The following is a 20555-nucleotide window of genomic DNA, read 5'->3' as shown; positions in this document are numbered from 1 at the left end:
AGGAGAGGGTCTGAGGCTAAGCAAAGGGACTGCAGGGAAGTAAGCCACTCAGTTTCCTCTCAGCATAGTGAAGTTGAGATTTCTATATGCAAGGCCAGGATGAGATTTCTACATGTAGCTCAGGAGGGGCTGCCTGAGCAGCAGGAGTGAACCTCTGGTGCATTGGGAAAGGCTGATAAACAAACTCACCAGAATCCAAATCAGGAAGGCCCAGAGCAGGGGTTGCCATGGCAACCTGCAGCAGGCTCCCTCCCAGCTTCTCTGGGGTGGGTGCCGGGACTTGTCAGACTTGGCTACATCTGCCTCCAAGGCCTCCTCCTTGGGCTCTGCCGAGCTCAGCATGGACACAGGAGAGGGGCAAGGGCACAGAGAGTTAAGCCTGGGCTCCCACTACCAGCTTTAGTGAGATCACTCCTCCTCCAGGGTGAGGCCTATACCCAAGGGCCTCCAGAGTGCAGCAAGCCACCTACAGCATCCTTCCACCACCCAGGCCCCAGCACCAAGCACTTCAGCCCAGCCCATCAGCTGCCTGGGTTGACACAGCATCACTGCATGTGGTGATGCTCTCAGGCTTTTGCCAGGGCCAGTGGCCTGGAAGCTATTACTTGGGTACAAGGTAGAGTGGGCAGGGAAATAATTCCCAGACCTCCGCTCATAGCAGGGTGGCAGAAGGGACAAGCACAGGTGCCAGGCACTGGGGTAGTACTTTATGCATGTTTTCTCTTATTTAATGGCACAACCCTTTGACAAATGCGGAAACAGGCTCAGGGAAGTTAAGTGGTTTCCCAAGGTCACAGAGCTACTGGGTGGTAAAATCTAGGCCCCAGCCAGGGTTTTCCAACTCCATAACCCAGATCCTTCCCAAAGGGGTCTGTTACTAGATGCCCTGGGCTGATCATGCAGTATGTCACCATAGGGCTATGCCCAGTCTGCACAGACACATAGTACACAAAGAGATAATGGCCTTCATGCCTCCATTTAATGGCCAATCCAGCACTGCCCAGATGATGCCCAGACCCCAGCAGGGAGCCTCCATCCTGCCTGCTGGCCCCCAAAGAACCCACCCAAGCTGGTACCTCTCAGCTTTACTAGCAGCATTCCTGTCCAGTCTGTGGTTAAGAGGCAGCCTCATCTCAGCTCCTTCAGCAAGTTGTTGATAGAACCCAGCAGTTCCCAGAAGTATCCCTTATCCTCGCCATCTTGGAGCTCCTGGGCAGCTAGCACCTGGTATTCAGCCTGTAGATTGGCCAGCATCCTGCTGAGTTGGGAGTCCTGGTGGTAGCGGTCCCAGCAGGTGACGAGGAGGGCACCCAGTGTCTGCAGCACCTTTTCACGGGCATCATGTTCAGGCAGTGCCAGCAGATGGGCAGTGATCTCACACCAGCCTTGTTCTCGCAGGCTTGGCAGGAGATGCACCTGGCGATACTGCTGCAGCTTCTCTGGGGACATATCCCGGGTCAGCTCGGCCTCTTCCTCGGCAAACATCTGCCATCCGTGTGGCCAGGTGCCAGGGGTGGGGTGAGGAGGAGAGAACACACAGAGCTCAGTCAGCTCTGCCCTTCAGATGTAAAAGCACATGGCTGACCTGCGAGTTTGAATCCTCTTCCTTCATCCCCTTGGGCCTCAAAGGCCCTTCATGGGAGAAGGTCAGCAGGATTCATGGCTTTACACATGCTCCCCCCTCCACCTATCTGTTCATCCATCCACTAATCCAAACAACTGTGCAATGTGCCAGGGGCTGGAGAAATGAAGATGGAGATATGGTCCCTGCCTTCGAGGAGCTCAGGGTCCAGCAGGAGAATAAAATTTAACTAAGTAATTCCTAAAGAGCATGATAATTTAGTCCAGCAATATGCTGTGGAGGCAGACTCGATAGTCTGGGTTCAAATTTCTGCTCCACCCACTGCTCACTGAGTGATCTGGGGCTGGCACTTAGCCTCCCTAAGACCCAATGTCATCATCTCTCACATGGAGACGATATAACCCCTCAGGACTGTTGGGAGGATTCAGAGTAATAGGGAACATGCAGCTAGTGGCGAGTACACAGAACACATCCAACCATGCAAGCTTCAATACCAATTATTACTACTCCGTCTACACCTCCAGTGTTAGCTAGATCAGCAACATGGTCATCATTACCCCACTACAGATCCACATCCTCAGAGGAGTTAGGGATGGAATAGAGGAGGATGGCATTTCCCTAAGTCTTGAGGGGTGAGTGGGAGTTGTCCGAGTAGACAAGGATGAAGTGGAGGGTCCACACACAGGAGGGCCATACAATAGGCATGGGCCTACCTCATTTTGAAGAATGGCAGATTATGCTGATCAGTGAGACACAGAACACACACAGAGCCCTGGGTGTCCCTCCAAGGAGGGTGGCCTTTATGTTGAAGGTCTAGAGAGTCGAAGAAAGTTTGGGCAGGAATACACATGCTCGGCTTGTGTCTGTAAAGTGCAGAAACCCAGCCCCATCAGCAGAATATGATGGGAACCAATCCTGCCAGGCTGCAAGAGGTGGCAAAGGAAACACCTGAAACCTGACAAGTTAGCAGCTTATTTCAAGTGTCGGAGGAAGGCTGGGCAGAGGTGGAGGGTCAGGAGGGGTAGAAATATCCCATTCGGGCTATACTAAATGTACCTGCAAGAAGAAAGAAGGAGTCTCTGCCCTAACTCCAGGGGAGAATGAGGCATGCAGGGGACAGAGAAGGCAAGAGATCAGGAAAAGATCAGGGGCCACAGTGGACCACTTGATGGCCTTGGGGCCCACTGGAGCTGGTGGAAGGAGCTGGGGAGGGGCAAGGGTCGGCGTCCTGGGACAGGAAAGGCTGAGAGGGATATGGTAGTCTTTTCCTGCCCTAATCCTGCCAGCTCCACCTCCAAAACACATCCCAGCCCTCCCAGCTCTCTGCCTCATGCACCCTGCTCCTCACTGCAATTCTACAGTCCACTGCCTCCCACTCCAACCTGCTTTCCTCTGGTCTTCTGATAGCTGACAGTGCTGCCTCACCCCAAACCTTTCACAACACGGCATTTCTGATGATAAAGATGAAATCCCTTCTCTGGGACTTTGAGGCCCTGCAGGATCTGCTCCTGCCTGCACTTGGCCTCATCCCCACAGGTGTCCTCACTCTGGCACCTGTCACGCTGCCTCTCCCAGGGCCTTTGCAGGTGCAGCTCCCACTTCGAGGTGCACTCTCACCCCACCAGACTACCCAGTTAACTTGAATCACCCCTCAGATCTCAGCACCTGCCCTGACTCCCCAGAAGTAGTTGGGGCGCCGATCCCAAGTCACCATAGCCTACATGCTCTGGTGATTCTCTGATAAGTGTCTGCCTGAAAGCACCAGGAGGGCAGGGACCACAGACCTGGCACAGCATCAGACAGGGCGGACACCCAGGCAACACTTGGGGAAGGAGCCAGCGGGTGGGTCATCCTGTGGACCTTCAGCTCCACGAAGCACGTAGGCTGCCGACCACAGGCAGGCACCCCATTTCTGCAAGAGCAGCAGAGGAGGGTCCATACTTTGCATAGGAATCCTGCAGTTCAGCTGCAACCTCCCTACACCTAACCTGCACCCCCAGTGACAACCTGACACACCTCCACCTTCAGGCGGCTCACAGCTTGCCTTCTCTGTCCCCTGAGTGCCTCATCCTCCCCCTTTGGCTAGTTCTTCACTCCTGAGGAACAGAGAAGCCCTGACTGCCTCCAACACAGAGTATGCTGACATCTGTCCTAAAGCTCTCCAGCTGCTGGAGGATGGCTGTCTGTACTGTTTGCTGAGAGACACCAGTCCCTCCCTGAACTTCACAGCACCCCAAGGACTCAAAGGCAGGCTCCCAGGCCAGCTGACTCAGGGCAGCCTTGGTGAGACTGCCCAGTGGTCACTCTCCAGGGATGAGCCAATGTCAGTGCCTGTCACACCAGAGCTGGAGACAGGGAAGAGACACCCAAGACCACAGAGGAAAGAGATGATTTTCTCCAGCCAATGTACACGTCCTTCTCCAGGCTTACTGGCCCACTACCAGGATGTCAGCTGTGCCTGGGCCTTATTAATTGGATGTGAGCACCACATGGCTGCCTACTGTTCTGAGAAACTAGGTTTCTGCAGCTTAAAGGAGGCAGGCGGTGATGGAGAGGGAGAAGGAGAAGGAGAAAGAGAGGGAGAGGGAGAGGGAGAGGGAGAGGGAGAGGGAGAGGGAGAGGGAGAAGGAGAGAGAGAGGGAGAAGGAGAGAGAGGGAGAAGGAGAGGGGGGAAGAGGAGGGGGAAGAGGGGGGAAGAGGAGGGGGAAGAGGGGGGAAAGGGGGAGGGGGAGGGGGGGAGAGTAAATCAGGTTGAGAGAGAGAGGCAGAGAGAGTAAGAGAGGGGAAGCACACCCAAAAGCAATAGCTGACAAGAAGCAGTGATGGACAACCCTGACCCTCAGCACAACACAGGGAGGGGCCAGGAGGGCCAGGGAGGAGGGCTGGGCCCCAGAGCCCCCAACACTCAGCAGAGGTTACAGCAGCTGCCCAGCCCTGCTCCACCAATCCACAGGCTGGCTGTTCTAGCTATTGTAACCCACAGCTGAAAAAGCCCTGCCAGTGCTCTCTGCAGCAGCTGAACTAAGAATCCAGGTCTGGGTGGTTTTACTCGATCCTTAATTAAGACACTTTTTAGTCTCATAAAGATGGAAGTGGGCAGGGCACCAAGTCTCCTCCAGGTGGCAAGCACCTGGGGTCCCTAGAGTCTTCCAGGGCAGTCATTCTGAGCCCCTGTCCAGAGCCAAAGCTCTCAGAGTAGGCAACTCCAGGTTTCTAAAATCTTAAGATTCAGCCTCATTCTAGCCCTTGGCTCCTTGGTCTCCTGGCTGCTGTGATGGCTCCTAGACACAGCTGTTCCATCCCACCTGCCCCTCATCATCCCACCCTATGCTTCGGCCAAATAACCTCTCATTACATGAAGGGCTCATCCAGGTTATTTCTGGCCTTCAATCACACTGATCCCTGGGCTTGCACACTTCGCTCTGACCACTGCCAGCACTCCTTCCTCCCCCCTCCTCACCAACCCTCGGGTTTCAGCTCAGTGGCCATTTTCCCCCTGATGTCTCAGAAATCCTGGGTTTGGAGCCCTGAAGTGGGGTCCCCACAGCATCCCTGTCTGCCCAGCTCAGAGCTGGCACGTTTGCTCCAGAGCACTTACGGACGAGGATGAAGGGGTGGGTGGGAGAGACATGGGAGGGGGCCAGGATCAAATGGTCAGAAGCAACCACAAAGCAAAGTGAGAGGGATTCAGGGCAGGCTGGGCACTCACCTTCTCAGTGACCAGATCGTAGAGCAGGGTGACCACACGCACGGCCAGCACCTCTGTGCCCTTCTCCTGTACCAAGCTCCTCAGGACCTGCAAGCCCCCCAGCTTCAGGAACTGTTTCTGGGCATAGGGGAAGTGTCGCAGTAGGGAGCACAGTGCGAATAGGACCTGGGGAGGCACAGGTCCATATGGGTGAGGGGCTATACAGATCTGGCCTTGCCCCAGGGCCTAGAAAAGGCAGCTGGAAGTGTGTCAACTGCCCCAGTCCAGCTCCCACTCTTCCTGGCTGTACCCACTGTCCTCAGGTACAGCTACACCCCAGAGCCCAGGTCTGGAAGAGCCAGACACGTTCAACATCACCCAGTGGACAAATGGAGGCCCAGTACAGGCAGCCAGGGTGTGGGACCCACAACCACACCATGGGAGGTACCCCGAGGCCTTCAGATGCCTCAGCATGCTGCTGTGCTGCTTTGGGTGAGTGGGACCTCTCCCCCTACGCCAGCCAGTGGATAGCCACTCAGGCCCCCAAAAGGAACATGCACAGTTTGGAAAGGGACCCATGCCTTTGAGGCTCCACAGATGTGCTGGGGGCTGGGCAGGAGGAAGGGAGCAGAAACCCACCTTCTTCTTCGCAGTGAGAGGCTGCTCTGTAGCCAGGATGACTAGCAGCTTCTGCAAGGCTCCCCCCTCGATGGCCTCCACCTGGACCTTTGGGTTGCTGTTGGGGAGGAAGCACAGAAACGCATGTCTTTGCTCCTGTTCACCAACTTGGGGCAACACCACTGTGCCCAACCCAGGGATCTGGGTGATTAGGGAGTTGATACCACACCAGCCACCCCTGGAGAGAAACAAGGTGCACAAGGTGAGGAGAGGTTCCCCACTCTGGACTAGCTAGAACTTAGACGGGGAAATGGAGACTAATTAGTGTGGATCCACCTGGGTATAATGACCTATGGCACAGACAACAGGGCCAAGTGCCCCCACGCCATCCTCCCACTCCCCAGCAGCCAGTGGGCTGGGGTGATCTGAGGAGGGAAATCACACCTACCACTTTAAGATCCTTCTGATGCTAACAGTGCTACTTCAGTGTCCCTCCTACGGAAAGCCTTCCTCCACGTTCCCCAAGCCAGTGTTGGCTTCTCCTCCTTCCAGCATCCCAGGCACATCACACATTGGGGGGCAATTACTAATGGGTCCTAGGGACAGGTACCCATTCTTTTGCTCTCCTCTCCCGGGTAGAACACACACACAGCACATAATAAATGCTTGTGGGAGGAAGGCAGAAAGAAAGCACAAAATCCAGGGAGCCTCTGAATCCCTACGCAGATCCGAAAACAGGACCAACCTAGTGCCTCACCAGCAGACCCTCTGCTCTCTGAGGAGATACTACGATTTTCTCTATCCTTGCATTCTTAGCATTTAGGGCAGAGCCTACCATGTCGTAGGCCCTTGAACAAAGGAATGAATGAATGAATGAAAAAACACATGTACACAACCATAATTGTGCCAACCAACGAACAGGCACTGCTGAAACCCTCAAAACCCAGAGCTGCCTCTGGAACTCCTCTCCCCATTCTAGGGCTGGAGAAAAGTAATGAGATTCAAACAAAATTTCAGGTACAGCCCTCCTGGATGAAAGGATGCTGGGACTGGAATGGTGCCAGGCAGGGGACATGGCTGGGTACCCCAGCAGGAGACCCTTTTGCAGGACCCTTGCTTTCTCAGATCAAATCAGTGATCAACTGAAGAGCAAGTACCAAACACAGAGACCTATGTTGTTAGGTCCTTGAGGGAGGTCAAAGTGACCTCCCTGGCCACTTCTGAGGCTTCAGAGAAAAAAAGGCAGCAAGTACATAAGAAACCTGAGGCCAGCAACAAGGGGGTGGGAAAAGCCAGAGATCAAACAGCCCACAAAGGGTACCAAGTCTCCACCACGCTCTGGTTGCCTTACCTTAGCATGGTTATCAGCTCCCTGGAAACCCCAAAAGCACCTGTTCCTAACCCCCAACCTTGGCAGGGGGTCCTTATGGCATATTGGAGAATGAGGCAGTGTACAGACAAATCGGAGGGAGTCTGCTCCTGGTCCAAACACCAGAGGAATATGGAGGCAGGTAATGAGAGTGTGCACACTGCTGCTTACACGAGAGGCCCTGGCACACAGCAGGCACTCCATAAATGCTGGCCGAATGGCATGGTGATGGGGCCCAAGTGAGTCCCAGATGGCTTACCCCTCTATTCCGAATAGGCACCGGCTTCAAGGTTCAAAGCAGACTTAGTACACAGAGCCACTTTTCCTGCTGTAAAATGGGAGGTGCCGCTCGACCAGCATGGCTCAGTGGCTGACCTCCGAACCAGGTGGTCACTGTTTGATTCCAGGTCAGGGCACATGCCTGGGTTGCAGGCTTGATCTCCAGTAGAGGGAGTTGCAGGAGGCAGCCGATCAATGACTCTCTCTCATCATTGATGTTTCTACATCTCTCTCCCTTTCTCTCTCTGAAATCAATAAAACAAACAAACAAACAAAAACCCAGATTTAAATAAATAAATAAATAAATAAATAAATAAATAAATTTAAAAAATGGGAGGCGCCTTCATCCCTCTGTATCCCTCTCAGCCAGAAAGGACAAGCAGGGTGGGTGCCAGCCTGTCCCACTGTAACTCGACTCATGTTTAAGGAGCAGCCTGGAGATGGGGTGGGGTCTCTGGGGAAAGGAGGCTGACAGCTCCTCTCCAGTCAGGCAGGTGGGCACTGATGCATGGGGGACTACAAGCTGAGCCTCTCTCCTGCCCCTGCTCCCCTAACTTGAGAAAGGCAGCTGCTTCATCAAAGCGTGAGCTAATTAGGGCTGTCTCTGCCATCAATAGCCTGAAGAATGCTCGCCGAAATCGGCAGGGTCTAGGAAAAGACAGATGACCACACAAATGTCAAATGCTGCCTCCCAAGGAAGGGGGTTCTGCAGGGCCCGACACTGCATCAGTTTCAGACAGCGCCACTGATGAGCCTCATCCTCATGGGATCAGAGTGGCAGAGACAAGGCCCTCCAAAGACAGCATGAAGCTTCATCCTTGTCTACAGATCTACTGAGAACAAGACCCAGAAACGAGACAATCATCCAGCCAACCCAAGAAGAGCACAGCTCAGGAACACAGTGGGCATCCAAGGAGACCTAGCCTAAGCACACTGGGATCAGCCTGGGCACCTCCCAGAGCAGCAGCCCTATCACCAACAAAAGGCAGTGAATGTTGGGAGAGAGGACAGAAAACATGCAGAAGACTTGGATCCTGCCTGCCCAGATCTCACCTGGTAGAAGGGGAGAGAATGCTCAAACCCCTAGAGGGAACCAAAGCACAAACAGAAACCAACTATCAGGGGCAAAGGTGGGGAGGAAGGGTGTACTGTGTAGACAAATCCTTGGGATCCTCCAGAGAAAGAATAAGCTGACTGGGAGTGAAGAAAAGATGCCAACAGCCAATAAGAGATGGCTTTCCTGGTATTTCCATGGGAGCCTCAGTGTAGGGTAGAGAGGGTCTGACTCTGAGAAGCCCCCATGCAGGACACATCCTTGGGGAAGCTCAGCTTGCTCTCTGCCACTCAATACAGCACACCAGGGTTCACACACAGGGGAGGCCCCAGCACCAGACGCTACTTACAGGTTTCAGAGTGAATGAATAAATGAATGGCTATGTAACTTCAGGCCAGGCCAGACCAGGTGGCTCTGAACCTAAGGTCTGTGGGGTTCTAGAAGAGCCAGGAGGGCTGCATGGGAGAGGTCAGACTGCAGGAAGCCAGAGCAGAGGTGAGGAATACAAGCTGTGGAAAGGACAAAGGGCAGGCGCTCAGGGGACAGCATGTGTAGAGGCATATGTTCAGTGGAAGGCTGCCCTGGAGAGTCATGAAAAATGGAGCCGAGAGCTGCAGCTCACCTGATACCAGGATGCCAGGCTGGCTGTAGTGCCAGGAGGTCTGCTGCCTGGGACCGAGAAGGGGCGATGCAGGACCCAGACACGGCCCAGCAAACGGAACCTGCTCCTGTTCTTACTTCTTCATCCCATACCCAGGGCAAAACAGAAAGTTGGAAACAAGTGCCTCCAGGGCACACAGACACCAGAGAGAGCCCAGGAGCGGGACTCATTTCAGGACAGTGACACCAGGGACAGGAGTTGAGCTAGGGGGACACTCTGAGCCAGGCATAGCCCACCACTCCCAGGTCAGGTCAGCTCTGGTTAGGTGGTGGTGTGCCTGTATCTGCCCAGCATCCCCTCTTCCTTGACCGTTGGCACTGACACACTTTTCTCCCTTCCTTTTAAGACACTGATGCTTCTCCCACTCCCTTGTGGTCCTGATGGGGTGGGTCTCAACTCCCCAGATTACAGGGGAGGGCCTGTGGCCCGGTGCTGGTCCAGCACTGCCCCCATCACCATGGCCTGAAGGGGTCATGGCATTTGGAGGTCTTCAGTCTTCTACATTGGAGTCAGGACAGAGAAAGTTCTCTGCTCCATAAGGTAGGTGGCTGTAAGCCAAGAACACCTACAGCTGTGCCAGCAGCAGCCAGGCCCACCCCAACCCAATGGGGAAAGCCCCTTTAGAGTATGAGAGAATAGAGCTTAATACACAGGAGAGGGAAACCAGAGAGAAAAAGAGAAAGCCCGATGCCTTTTGTCACTTGCTGCAATCACTTTCATGAGGCAATAATTCTACTTGTTCACCTGCAGCAGTTCTGAACGACCTGGGCAACTAAAGCAGGACCATGGGCCAAATGTGCACCTGTGGCCAAATGGGCTCGGCAGCACTGGGCCCATGTCCTGCCTGCCTTTTCTTACCAACTTAAATAAAGGCCCCCACATAAATCTGGGCCCTATCCCAGGCTTCAGGGTTTGAGTGGCTCAGTGAACACTTCAGGGGTTCCACATAATACCCTCTGAAAACAACCTTTTAGTCCTTCCCAGGAGCTGAGGAAACACAGCAGAGGGAGGCTGGGAAAGACAAGCCTTGCACTTATGATGATGGCGCTCAGTCCATCTAGGCAGGGACAGCAAGTCAGTTGTTTCTTGAGCAATGTGGCCCAGAGAGTTGGACACCAACATACTCTCAGAGCCTCTCTCTCCCCAGGCAGCTCTGCCTTGGGCTCTGAATGCTCACTGCTGTGTACTTTTGGGGAGGAAATGCCCCAAATAGCTCAGAGTGAGGGGCAAGGGCCTGGAGAATCCTGTGAACAATGGCTGATGACTTCAGGTAAGTCCTTTCACTTCAGTGTCACCTGTGAGGCAGAACTAAAACTACCCTGTGCTAAAGAAAGAATAACTAATAATGCCAAAATGCCAGCCAATGCTTTGTGACTGAATGATTATGATTATAGTGGGTTTGCTAACCAAAGAGGACAGACCATTACCTTGAGAATGCAGCTTTATTCAGCCCAGATGCCTCAGGCACATATAGCTGGCCTCAAACCCCTCCTAGCCTACAGAATCCGGACCAGAGCTACACCCCTTGCCTGGGATGAGGGTTGGTGGGTCTTGCCAGCTGGAAGATGGGTGTCCTGACAGTTGGGGATTTGAGAGAGTTAAAAGGGCAGGGGCCTGGCAAGCCTCTTAGTGACATCAGTGGAGCCAGCGTGCTCAAAGTCAACAGAAGGATATTAAGGACGTAGCTTGTCTCCAACGAGATAAATGAGAATAAACCTTGTTCAGGGCTAAGCAGGCTCTACTGAATAAATACCATTAGCACTTGGATTACTGGGATGTTCACAATCAGCAGGCGAGTCAGCTGCTTGTGTGCAGAGGGACAGCAGCAGCTGCTACTCTGTAAATCTTGGGGGAGGGGAGCAGATTGCAGAAATGGAAGAGACTGCATTTGCAGAAACCAAACCATCTGGGTCACAGGGTGACCGATGTGGGGAATCTGCCATGGGTCAGAGGTCATATTTTAGCTAACCAAAGCTGAGCAAGTGTTGGGGAATGTGGAGGTGGAGGGGCAGATCTCAGGGTGTGCAGCCAAGCCTAGCCAGGGGCCCATGAAAATGCTGCCCACTTCAGATCCAGGAGCTATCCTTCTCCATCCCTGGCTCTCAGGACTGGCTTCATGAGTTTCAGGCCCAGTACAAAGTGGAAATGTGGGGCCCTTGTTTAAACACCGTAAGAAATTTCAAGATGGCAAGCCGGGCCCTTTTCAGTGTGGGGTCCTGTGCAACTGCGCAGGTCGCATGGCCACAAAGCAGGTGCTGCTGGCACCAGGGGTGTGCGCACAGAGACAGAAAACCCAGAAATCCTGCTGGGGTGAATTGGAACAATAAGGCCTGATGAAAAGGAGAAAAAATGGAAAAGGCAGAGCTCTGAGGTGGCAAATAAGGATCAGGTTGATAGGTTAGATGGGGCCTGAGGAAACACTGAGGAAACCCTGAAGCAGAGCATGTGTCATCCAGAGTCCCAGTCCAAGCCATGGACACTGAGGACACATTGGGGTATATACTCTTTCATGGGTCGTCAATATTTCTAAGTAGAACAAAGTTATTCCTTTTCGATCACTTAGTAACAGAGGAAAAAACTGTGACTGGTCTTAAATGCTCCTGGAGAAGATGCTGTGCAGTGGAGAAAGGGGGCATATCTCAGGGGATATGTAGTCAGGCTTAGTCACTTGCGATTCTGTCTGATGAAGTTGTACATGCTCACCTTCTCCCCCAGAGAGAAAGATTCTTTCTCTGGTGGCCTCACCTTGTCTGTGCCCTAGTGTAAGGCCTTGATCATCTGTGAAACACATGGACTTGTAGGATGTGTAATCCTGAAATAGGTAAATCCATTAGGGATCTATAGTAGCTTGCCATCTAGGGATTAATGGGGTAAATCAATTAATCAATCAAGTAGGGAACAGTTACCAACCTGAATAAAAACAGAATAGGTTCATACACAAAAAAAATAAAGAGCCACATACAACTCTTCCACATGAAAGTGAAGCCTCCAGGAGAAACCCAAACATCCAGCCTATAACAAGCCTTATATCACTTACAATTGGAGGGAACCATGCTGAGCTCCTCGGAAGTTCCATCTGATGCTGGGGAAGGGCAGGAGTGTCACTAGGCCTGTTCATATACAGTTCCCAACTAGAAGCCAGTCACGTGAGCAAATGTGGATGCCCACAATTCACCACAATGACAGTTCTCCCAAGAGTATCTGGAGGCTCTACACACACACTCTCTCTCTCTCTCTCTCTCTCTCTCTCTCTGATAATCTGCCCACCTCAGGAGCGATAAGGGGACCTCAGAAGGAAGGGAACCAAAAACTTCCTGACAGACATCTGGCAGCTCTCAAACACAGCTCTGCATCAGTCACCTGGGACACTTTTTCCCCCTTAAATCATTTCATACACAGCATTTCGGAAATTACAGAAAATTACATGGAAAAAGTAACTTACAGAAAAGTTGCAAAACCGTAAAAGAACTCTCATCAAGAGTCACCAACAGTTAACATTTTACCACACTTGCTTTTTCATTTTCTCTCTCTATAGTCACACAAGTTTTTTTCTTTTCTGAAACATTTGAGAGTAAGGTGCACATATATGCTTTATCCTAAATGTATCAAGTGTATATTTCCCAAGAACATAACCACAGACCAATGATCGAAATCAGGATATTAACACTGATACAAGACCTACAGATATTCAGATTTTGTCAACTTTTTAGAATATTCTTTTTAGAAAAATAATTTTGTTCCAAAGTCCAATCCAGGATTACATGATACATTTTACTAAATGTCTTTTTATGTCTCCTTGACACTTCTTTCCTTAGCCTTTCTTTTTCATGACATAGTTTTGAAGAGCACAGGCCAACTGTAGAATGTCCCTCAGTCTGGACTTGTCCGATTTTTTTCATAATTAGATTAAGGTTATGCACGCTGGCAGGAATCCCACAAACGCAATGCTATGTCTTTCTCAGTGCATCATATCAGGAGGCACATGAGGTCAGTGAGACCCACAACTGGTGGTGTTTACTTCGATTACTTGCTCATGGTGGTATCTGCCAGATTTCTCCACTATAAAGGTACTATTTGTCTCTTTGAAATTAATATTTTGTAGGGAGACACTGAGATATGAAGACAGCGTGTCCCTCTTCAAACTTTCACCCACTAGTTCTGGCATTTGTTGACAATTCTTGCTTAAAATAATTATTACTATGGTGCTTGTCACATGAAGATATTCAAAGTCCATTATTTCTTCTATCTGTATTTCTTGGCACTCTACTTCAAAGAAGAGGTTTTCCTTCTTCCTCATTCATTCATTCATTCATTCAATCAGTATGGATTCATGGATTCTTATTTACTCTATGGGTTATAATCCATTTCTATCATTATTTGTTTTGATACTCAAATTATCCTTGATTTAATCTCCTGAGCCTTTTTGTACAGGCTTCTGTTTTGTTTTTTTGTTTTTTAATATATCTTTATTGATTTCAGAGATAGGAAGGGAGAGGGGGAGAGAGAGACACAGAAACATCAATGATGAGAGTCATTGATCAGCTGCCTCCTGCACGCCCCCTGCTGGGGATCGAGCCTGAAACCCAGGTGTGTGCCCTGGCCAGGAATCGAACTTTGATCTCCTGGATCATAGGTTGATGCTCAACTGCTGAGTCATGCCAGACGGGCTTCTGAGTCTTTTTGACATGTTTCCATCATTGAGCACTTCCTTACTTTCTGGCCCAAGATGTTCTTGTATAAGATATTGTACTTTTCCTGTACCTGCCACGGAATCACAGGAGCACAGTTTTCCAAGGAGCACAGAAAACTTTTTGAAAATTCTAATTCTAAACCTCACCCTTCACATACTGAATCACAATCTCAGGAGATGGGGCTCAAAAATCTGATTTTTTGTAAATGTCCCACATGATTCTTATCAGTCTCCCTGGTACTGATTTGAGAACCAGCATTTGGGGTAGCTAGACCCAATGACAACCTTTCATCTGGTATAGCATCTCTGATAACTGGCTGCCCAGTACTTGAAGGCTGGAGCAATAGGGAGTCAACCATTGAACAAGGCAGCCTGAACTCTAGTTTTAAACTCATCCAATTGCTAGAGAAATGTCTTCTGATGCCTAGCTGAAATCTGATTTCATGAAACTTATAACTGGTCCCAAGTCTATCAAAGTAGAGGGTTGCCTGATCCTGCTCTGACAGGTTATCACTTTTGAAGCTTAGGAGGAACCAACTGTCCAGAGAACTCTCTCCTTTCATAATCTGGTATCACGGGATCCTGCAGTCATTTATTGTGTGACTCTGGAAATCCTTTGTCTTCTTGACAATGCTCTATGGGACACTGCTCCATGTACCGATGTATCCCTCGCATGGCTCCAGCCTGACCAACCCCTCCAGAGTCCAGTGGGGCCTGGTGTCTCTGCCCCAGGGCCACTCTACTCCTAGTGCCTCAGGCCACATCTAGGTTTTGGTAGTAGAGGCACAAAACTGACTCACACTGGGCCTGCCTATATCAAATCCCTGGAGGCTGTGCACACAATCCTCTGATGAGCCAAGGGTTCCCCAACATAGCCCTAAACACAAACCAGCAGACAAAAGCAAGTTACAAACAGTATGGGTAATATAACACCATATATTTGTTCCTGGGTGGTTAAGATTTATTTTTTAAACATGAGTATGGTTATGTATAAAAGTATACATTTAATAACAAAATTTTAAATGTCACTTTGCTACCTGGGACCTTCTTCCTAGTCTGCCACTATTCTTTTGGATTCTCATTCTGTCGCGTATCCAACATGTTGGTTATCCCTCATGATCTGTGTCATCTGCCCCCATGTCCTTACATAAGAATCTGAATGCAAGTTGGACAGGTCAGAGTCTGACACGAGCTCTTTGGCACATGGCTACAAGTGAAGGCTCTGTTGACACTGAGTCATTTATAAATAAACATTTATTAGTTCTGATTGTTCAAATAGCTAGAAATCCACGTCTTTATCATCATTTCTCTAACTGGCCTATGAGATTATTGTGAAATTCGGCCAAATGCTTTCCTAAACTGCAAGTTCCCTCTGTGTCTAAAACATTGGTCTAACCTTCTGGTCAGGTAGCTCAGTTGGTTGGAGTGTTGTCCCGATAAGCCAAGGTTGAGGGTTTGATCCCCAGTCAGGGCACATACTAGAATCAACCAATGAACACATGAATGGGTGGAGCAACAAAGTCAGTGTTTCTCTCCGCTCCCCCCTTTTCTCTAAAATCAATAAATTTTTAAAAATTGGTCAATCTTGCTGGCTGGCAAATCTTTCTGAAAAAGAAAATTAGAATTGGGAAGGAGCATGACAGAATCTTCTGGGACGCTGATAAAGTTCTGTTTCTTGACCCAGGTGGTGGTTATACGGGTATATTTACTTTATTTATTTTTTTTAATCCTCACCCAAGGATATTTTTTTTCCATTGTTTTCAGAGAGAGTGGGAAAAAGAGAGACATCGATGTGAAAGACACATCGATTGGTTGCCTCCCACACATGCCCCAACCAGAGCCAGGGATTGAGCCTGCAACCGAGGTAAGTGCCCTCAGCCAGAAATGAACCTGGGACCCTTTAGTCCGTGGGCCGAAGCTCTAACCACTGAGAAAACCGGCCAGGGCTACGTTTAATAAGTTATTAAGTGGTATGTGTAAGATTTATGCACTTTTCTGTGGGAGGGAGGAAAGGAAGGAAGGAAGGGAGGGAGGGAGGGAGGGAGGGAGGGAGGAAGGAAGGAAGGAAGGAAGGAAGGAAGGAAGGAAGGAAGGAAGGAAGGAAGGAAGGGTTAAACTAATCTGGCAAGACCTTACCAAACTCATGCTAGCTACAAGAGATCACTTCTCTTTAGAAATGCTCATAAATCATGTTGCAAACCAAAACAGTTACTCCATCCTGTTTCCTTGCCTCTTTCTCAATCCCCATGATGCCACAGAGACTCACACACACAGGTCTCGTGATGATGTCCATAACTTTCATTTGATTTTTCAGATTCTAACTAATCAAGAGAAGCCAGGGGCTCTGTTCCTTCTTTCGCACAGTCTTGGGCTCGAGTTCCTCTTAACCATGTCTGTTTTATTCCTTCTAGCAGGAAGGTCATTATCCTTAAGAGAGAGGTCAAAGGTGAAACAAATAGAACAGAGGATGGAGATGCCCTCTCTTTATCTGCCACATTGAATCATCTCAATGGACAGGTGGCTAAATGCTTTCCTTGCCATTCCTCTCACTCTGAACATTAACTGCTCAGGCAGGTCCTTTATTATTAGCATCCCAGATCTCACCCACGTGGTATTCCTGACAGTGTTCTCAGAGGTTTACACCCTTCTTCTCTATCTATTCTTGGTTATAGGTCCCTTTTTCATCCCTTAGACAAAAGCTCGACTCTAACTGTTCCCCATGTGGCCATGTTGGTTTCTTTAGGTGTCTCTTCTCTTGTTCCTTGCAGTAATCACTTGTGACTATATTAAACACATTTCATTTATCACACTATGAGTCATCCTTTCTTTCGAAGCTCTTAGCCAGACATTATATCTACCTTTCCCTGGATCTTCTAAAATCTGCATTTCCCCCCAAACTCAGAGAGTTCTGCATTTCCCTTGGCTTCTCCAAACAGCCACTTTCTGCTTAGGTTCCCAACACTTTCACTTCACCAAACAAACAAATAACCATCTGAGAGATCAAACTATCAGAAAAGTGAATTAAGAATTAAAGCAAGTCAAGAACTGATCAGAATATGATTTTTTGCAGAAGGAGATTTCCAGCTGCTAAGATATGTAAAGACCCATAGTGCCACACCAACTTGCTTCTGTACCAGTTTTATAATCTCAATTTAGAAAGCCTCTTCTATATTGAGAGCATCTTATCCCAGGGTTAGTGTGTTTGTTTTTTGGTTGGCTAAGAGCCAATGGTCTAGATTTTTGTTTCACCAAAAAGCCCAAACTCAGTAAACAAACTAGTTGAATTAGCTGCTCTGGAGTCAGAGAAGAGACCTGGGTTCAAGTCCTAGTTTCAGAGTTTTCAATCTATGTTACTGGGATAAGTTACTAAAACCTCTTTGGACCTCTGTTTCTTCATCTGCAAAATAGATATTAACATTTATCTAATGGGACTGTTGTAGGAATGAAATATACTACTATATAAAGAGATTAGCACAATTCCTAGCAAATACCAAGCATTCAAATAATAATTGTTTTGTCATAATATATTGTACTATTTAACGAAAATTATTATTTTTACTTTTCTGCTAAGAAAGAGTACCTGGGTTTTCAGGCTTCTCAGAAGTGGGAAGGGCTACCTATGGTGGGGAACAAAGAAAAATGTACCATCTCCCACTGAGTGGCTCTAGATTCTCATTCTCCACTCCTCTGGCTAGATAGACAAAGCCAGTACAGAAAGCATTCATGGGGGGGAAATGTAATTAATAAGCTAGAGGGAGGCGACTGAGAGGAAAGATCAAGGAAGCTAATTAGAACTGGTTACAGGAAGACCACAGGGTGGGGAACATAGAAAAGAGAGGGCTAAAAAGAAATTATCTGTGGCCTATAATTATTCAAAGAATATCTCCCAGTAATTATCTCAGGCAGTCTCAGGGAGGCGAGGTATGAGTAGCAAGGTTAAGCAGAAGAAAATTTAGGCTAAAGCATATAGCATATTTTTCACACAGTGAGATTTATCAAGTTTATTAGAGAACACAGAGAGAGTGTTACTTTAGGTCATCTATTCCTGCTGGTGGTATAACTGTCCCCCTAGGTGCTGGGGGCTGAGGGAGAACAGAGCAGTCCAGCTCCCACAGGGTAAGGGGGCTCCAGGGAAAATCACCTGGTCAATCCCTGTTCCAAGCTGCAGGCAATACACCTTTCTCAGCAGGCCCTTTATGGCTCAGGAAGAACGTCCTTACTCACCCAGATCTTGCTCTCAAGAGTTCTAAGATGTGTGCTGGGAAGTCAATCCTTCCAACCTCATCTCCTCAATCACAGCAGATGGAATCAAGTGGGGCCTATTTTGCTTTTGCTACACAACTGCAGAAATGTTTATGAATAAGCCATCTCTTAGTAGCAAAAGAAAAGGCAATAATCGTGGGATGGTCTATAGCTGAAAATGACAACACTGAAATGCTTCGATTACAGGATTTGGAAGTCATATAGACTACAAATCTCTCTGCTGTGCAACATACATAACAAGTCCCCAAAATATCCTTTGTTTGATGAGGTTTTGCTCAGATATTTAAGGTTTCTGACAGTTTAAATATGGTGAACAACATGGTGAACCAACTACGCTGCATCACTGGTATTTGGAAAGCTCTCTATGAACAATTCTAATTCTGAGAGACAAGTGCAGCACCCAGGTTCCTGGTTTTCCATGGGGGCGGAACAATATGACTTCCTCAGCCAGCTCCATTTCATGTGGCTGGTCTCGCGGCTGGAGTGAGCACGGGTTTCCTGCCCCTAGCCACATCATTCATACTGTAGCAGAAAACTGTGTCGAGTACATTGCTGACTCTCTGGTCAGGGTCTGGGCTCACCGGGTCTCCTCCAGGTTAAGTACACAGAGCTTACCCTGATGCAGGAACAAACTGGGAGGTCTGACTCACCAAACATTGGAATTGGAGGCCTAAAAGGAAAGTGAGGACTTCCCACTCTGTGGAGATCTTTAAGAACTGGAGAAAACCCCCAATTACTCATAGCTTCCAGAGACAGAATGATGGATGGTTTCGTTGCAAGCATGATACTTGTCTGAGGCTCTTTTCCCAGTTAGCTGGTTGACAAATCCTGATTGGGCCCAGAGTGCACAGGGTCCTCAGCTAAGCATCTTGGGGCCAGAACAAAGAATGAAAATAATTCCTGCCTCTATTAGACAAAATTAACAGCCAGCAGAGATATGCAGAGAGGCACTCTATTAGACAAGTCACTGTGCAAGAGGGGTGACTTCAACATTAGGTGTAATCTGAAAAATGGAGGGCTTGACCAGGAAAAATGACCTTGGCAAGATCAAAAGTCATTAAGATATGAGGAGGAAGGCTAAAATATCTGTATGTATTACCCAACTGAAGTCAGATAAAAAATTTTTTTCAAAGAAAATGTTAAGAATCACCCCTTTTAACACTTTTTCTAATAAATCATTAAAGGTCTTCTGCTGAAACCATTCTAATGCCAAAGAAAAAGTTACACTTGTAAAATGGTTAATGTCAAAATGTAAATGGTTTGTTTAAGACTCAGCAATTGTTGCTGAATCAAACACAAAATCTCTATGGCTTGAATATCAAGGGAAACAAAAAGCTTGACAATTTGGTGCTCATTAAAGCCTGTCTGGCTGAATTTTAGATTACAACCTGAGAGAAAAAAAATTAAACAAATTCAAGTTTAAATTTACATATGCACAACAGTTTTTAACAGCCTGCAAATGGGAAAAGGCCACAGTCTGGGATGTGACTTGCATGGTCCCATGTCTAAGGTATGGGAGCAGGGTCTGGGGTGAGCAGAACCCCAGACAAGAAAGCACTTGGGTCCCACCAGGGCTTGAATTCAGCACTGTGGAGAGGACGAACCCCAGTTAGCTTTTAGCTACAGAAAGGCTAGGGGAGTTGAGGACAGTCAAATGCTAGGCAGGGGCTCGTTTCTGCCTGAGAAAAGTGAGAAAGCAAAAGCTTTTTGCACTCCCCTCCCCTTTTCTGGTCTTGTCACACACTTCCCTGAAGCTACAGTGGACTCCTGCCCCACTGAATCGGAGACAGGCCTGATGAGCCTCACAGGCTTCATGTCTTAGAAATAGTCCTATGTGGTAGGTTTGTGGGATGCTGAGCAGAATATTTGTCTAAATCTTCTTGCCCATTGGTCTATAAAAGTGCTTAAAATTTCACCATCTGGAATTTCTTTCGAGTCTTATTAAAAAAATTTTAATGTTGACTGTCTTTCAGGGTGCTCTATTCACTTTTTTTTTTTTTTAAATTTTAGAGAGAGGAAGGGAGGGAGAGGGAGAGAAAGAGAAACATCAATGTGAGAGAGAAACATTGATCAGCTGCCTCTTGCAGGCATCCCGACCAGGGATCAAAACCGCAACCTTCTGGTGCACAGGATGATGCTCTAACCAACGGAGCAGCACTGGCCAAGACAGGGTCCTCTATTAAAATGCCACAGCTCCTGGGTTGGAAGAACCAGTCATGTGTAAGTAGGGTAACCACATAATTTATTGTCTAAATTGGAACACTTTTAACAGTGAAAGGAGGCACTAAGACAAGAGGCAATAATTACTGCACTGGGACAAGAGGCATAAACTGAACATAAGGTCGGCCTCT

At 48.6% G+C, this 20555-nt stretch overlaps 1 protein-coding gene across 5 annotated transcripts in view; it reads right to left on the bottom strand.

The window, feature by feature from the left end:
- SIL1 (SIL1 nucleotide exchange factor) overlaps nucleotides 1-20555 on the bottom strand; it is a 252419-nt gene that overhangs the window by 9654 nt on the left and 222210 nt on the right. For 2 of the 5 annotated variants that reach the window (XR_013998657.1, XR_013998658.1), the window contains exons 8-10: nucleotides 5910-6006; nucleotides 5292-5456; nucleotides 1077-1485 (exon numbers count right to left, since the gene is read on the bottom strand). Coding sequence is in view for 3 of the 5 variants with exons in the window: in XM_081134981.1 (XP_080991107.1) it covers nucleotides 1129-1485; nucleotides 5292-5456; nucleotides 5910-6006 (619 nt within the window). In the remaining 2 variants the exon portion in view is untranslated. Of the gene's footprint in view, nucleotides 1-686; nucleotides 3495-5291; nucleotides 5457-5909; nucleotides 6007-20555 lie in introns of those variants that run through there. The other 3 variants (XM_081134981.1, XM_081134982.1, XM_081134983.1) reach the window with 2 other exon arrangements.

Source organism: Miniopterus schreibersii, assembly GCF_964146895.1.
Source record: "Miniopterus schreibersii genome assembly, chromosome: 4".
In the NCBI taxonomy this organism is placed as follows: Eukaryota; Metazoa; Chordata; class Mammalia; order Chiroptera; family Miniopteridae; genus Miniopterus; species Miniopterus schreibersii.
Note: the sequence above shows the minus strand (reverse complement) of the source record. Positions and strands in the feature narration are given on the sequence as shown.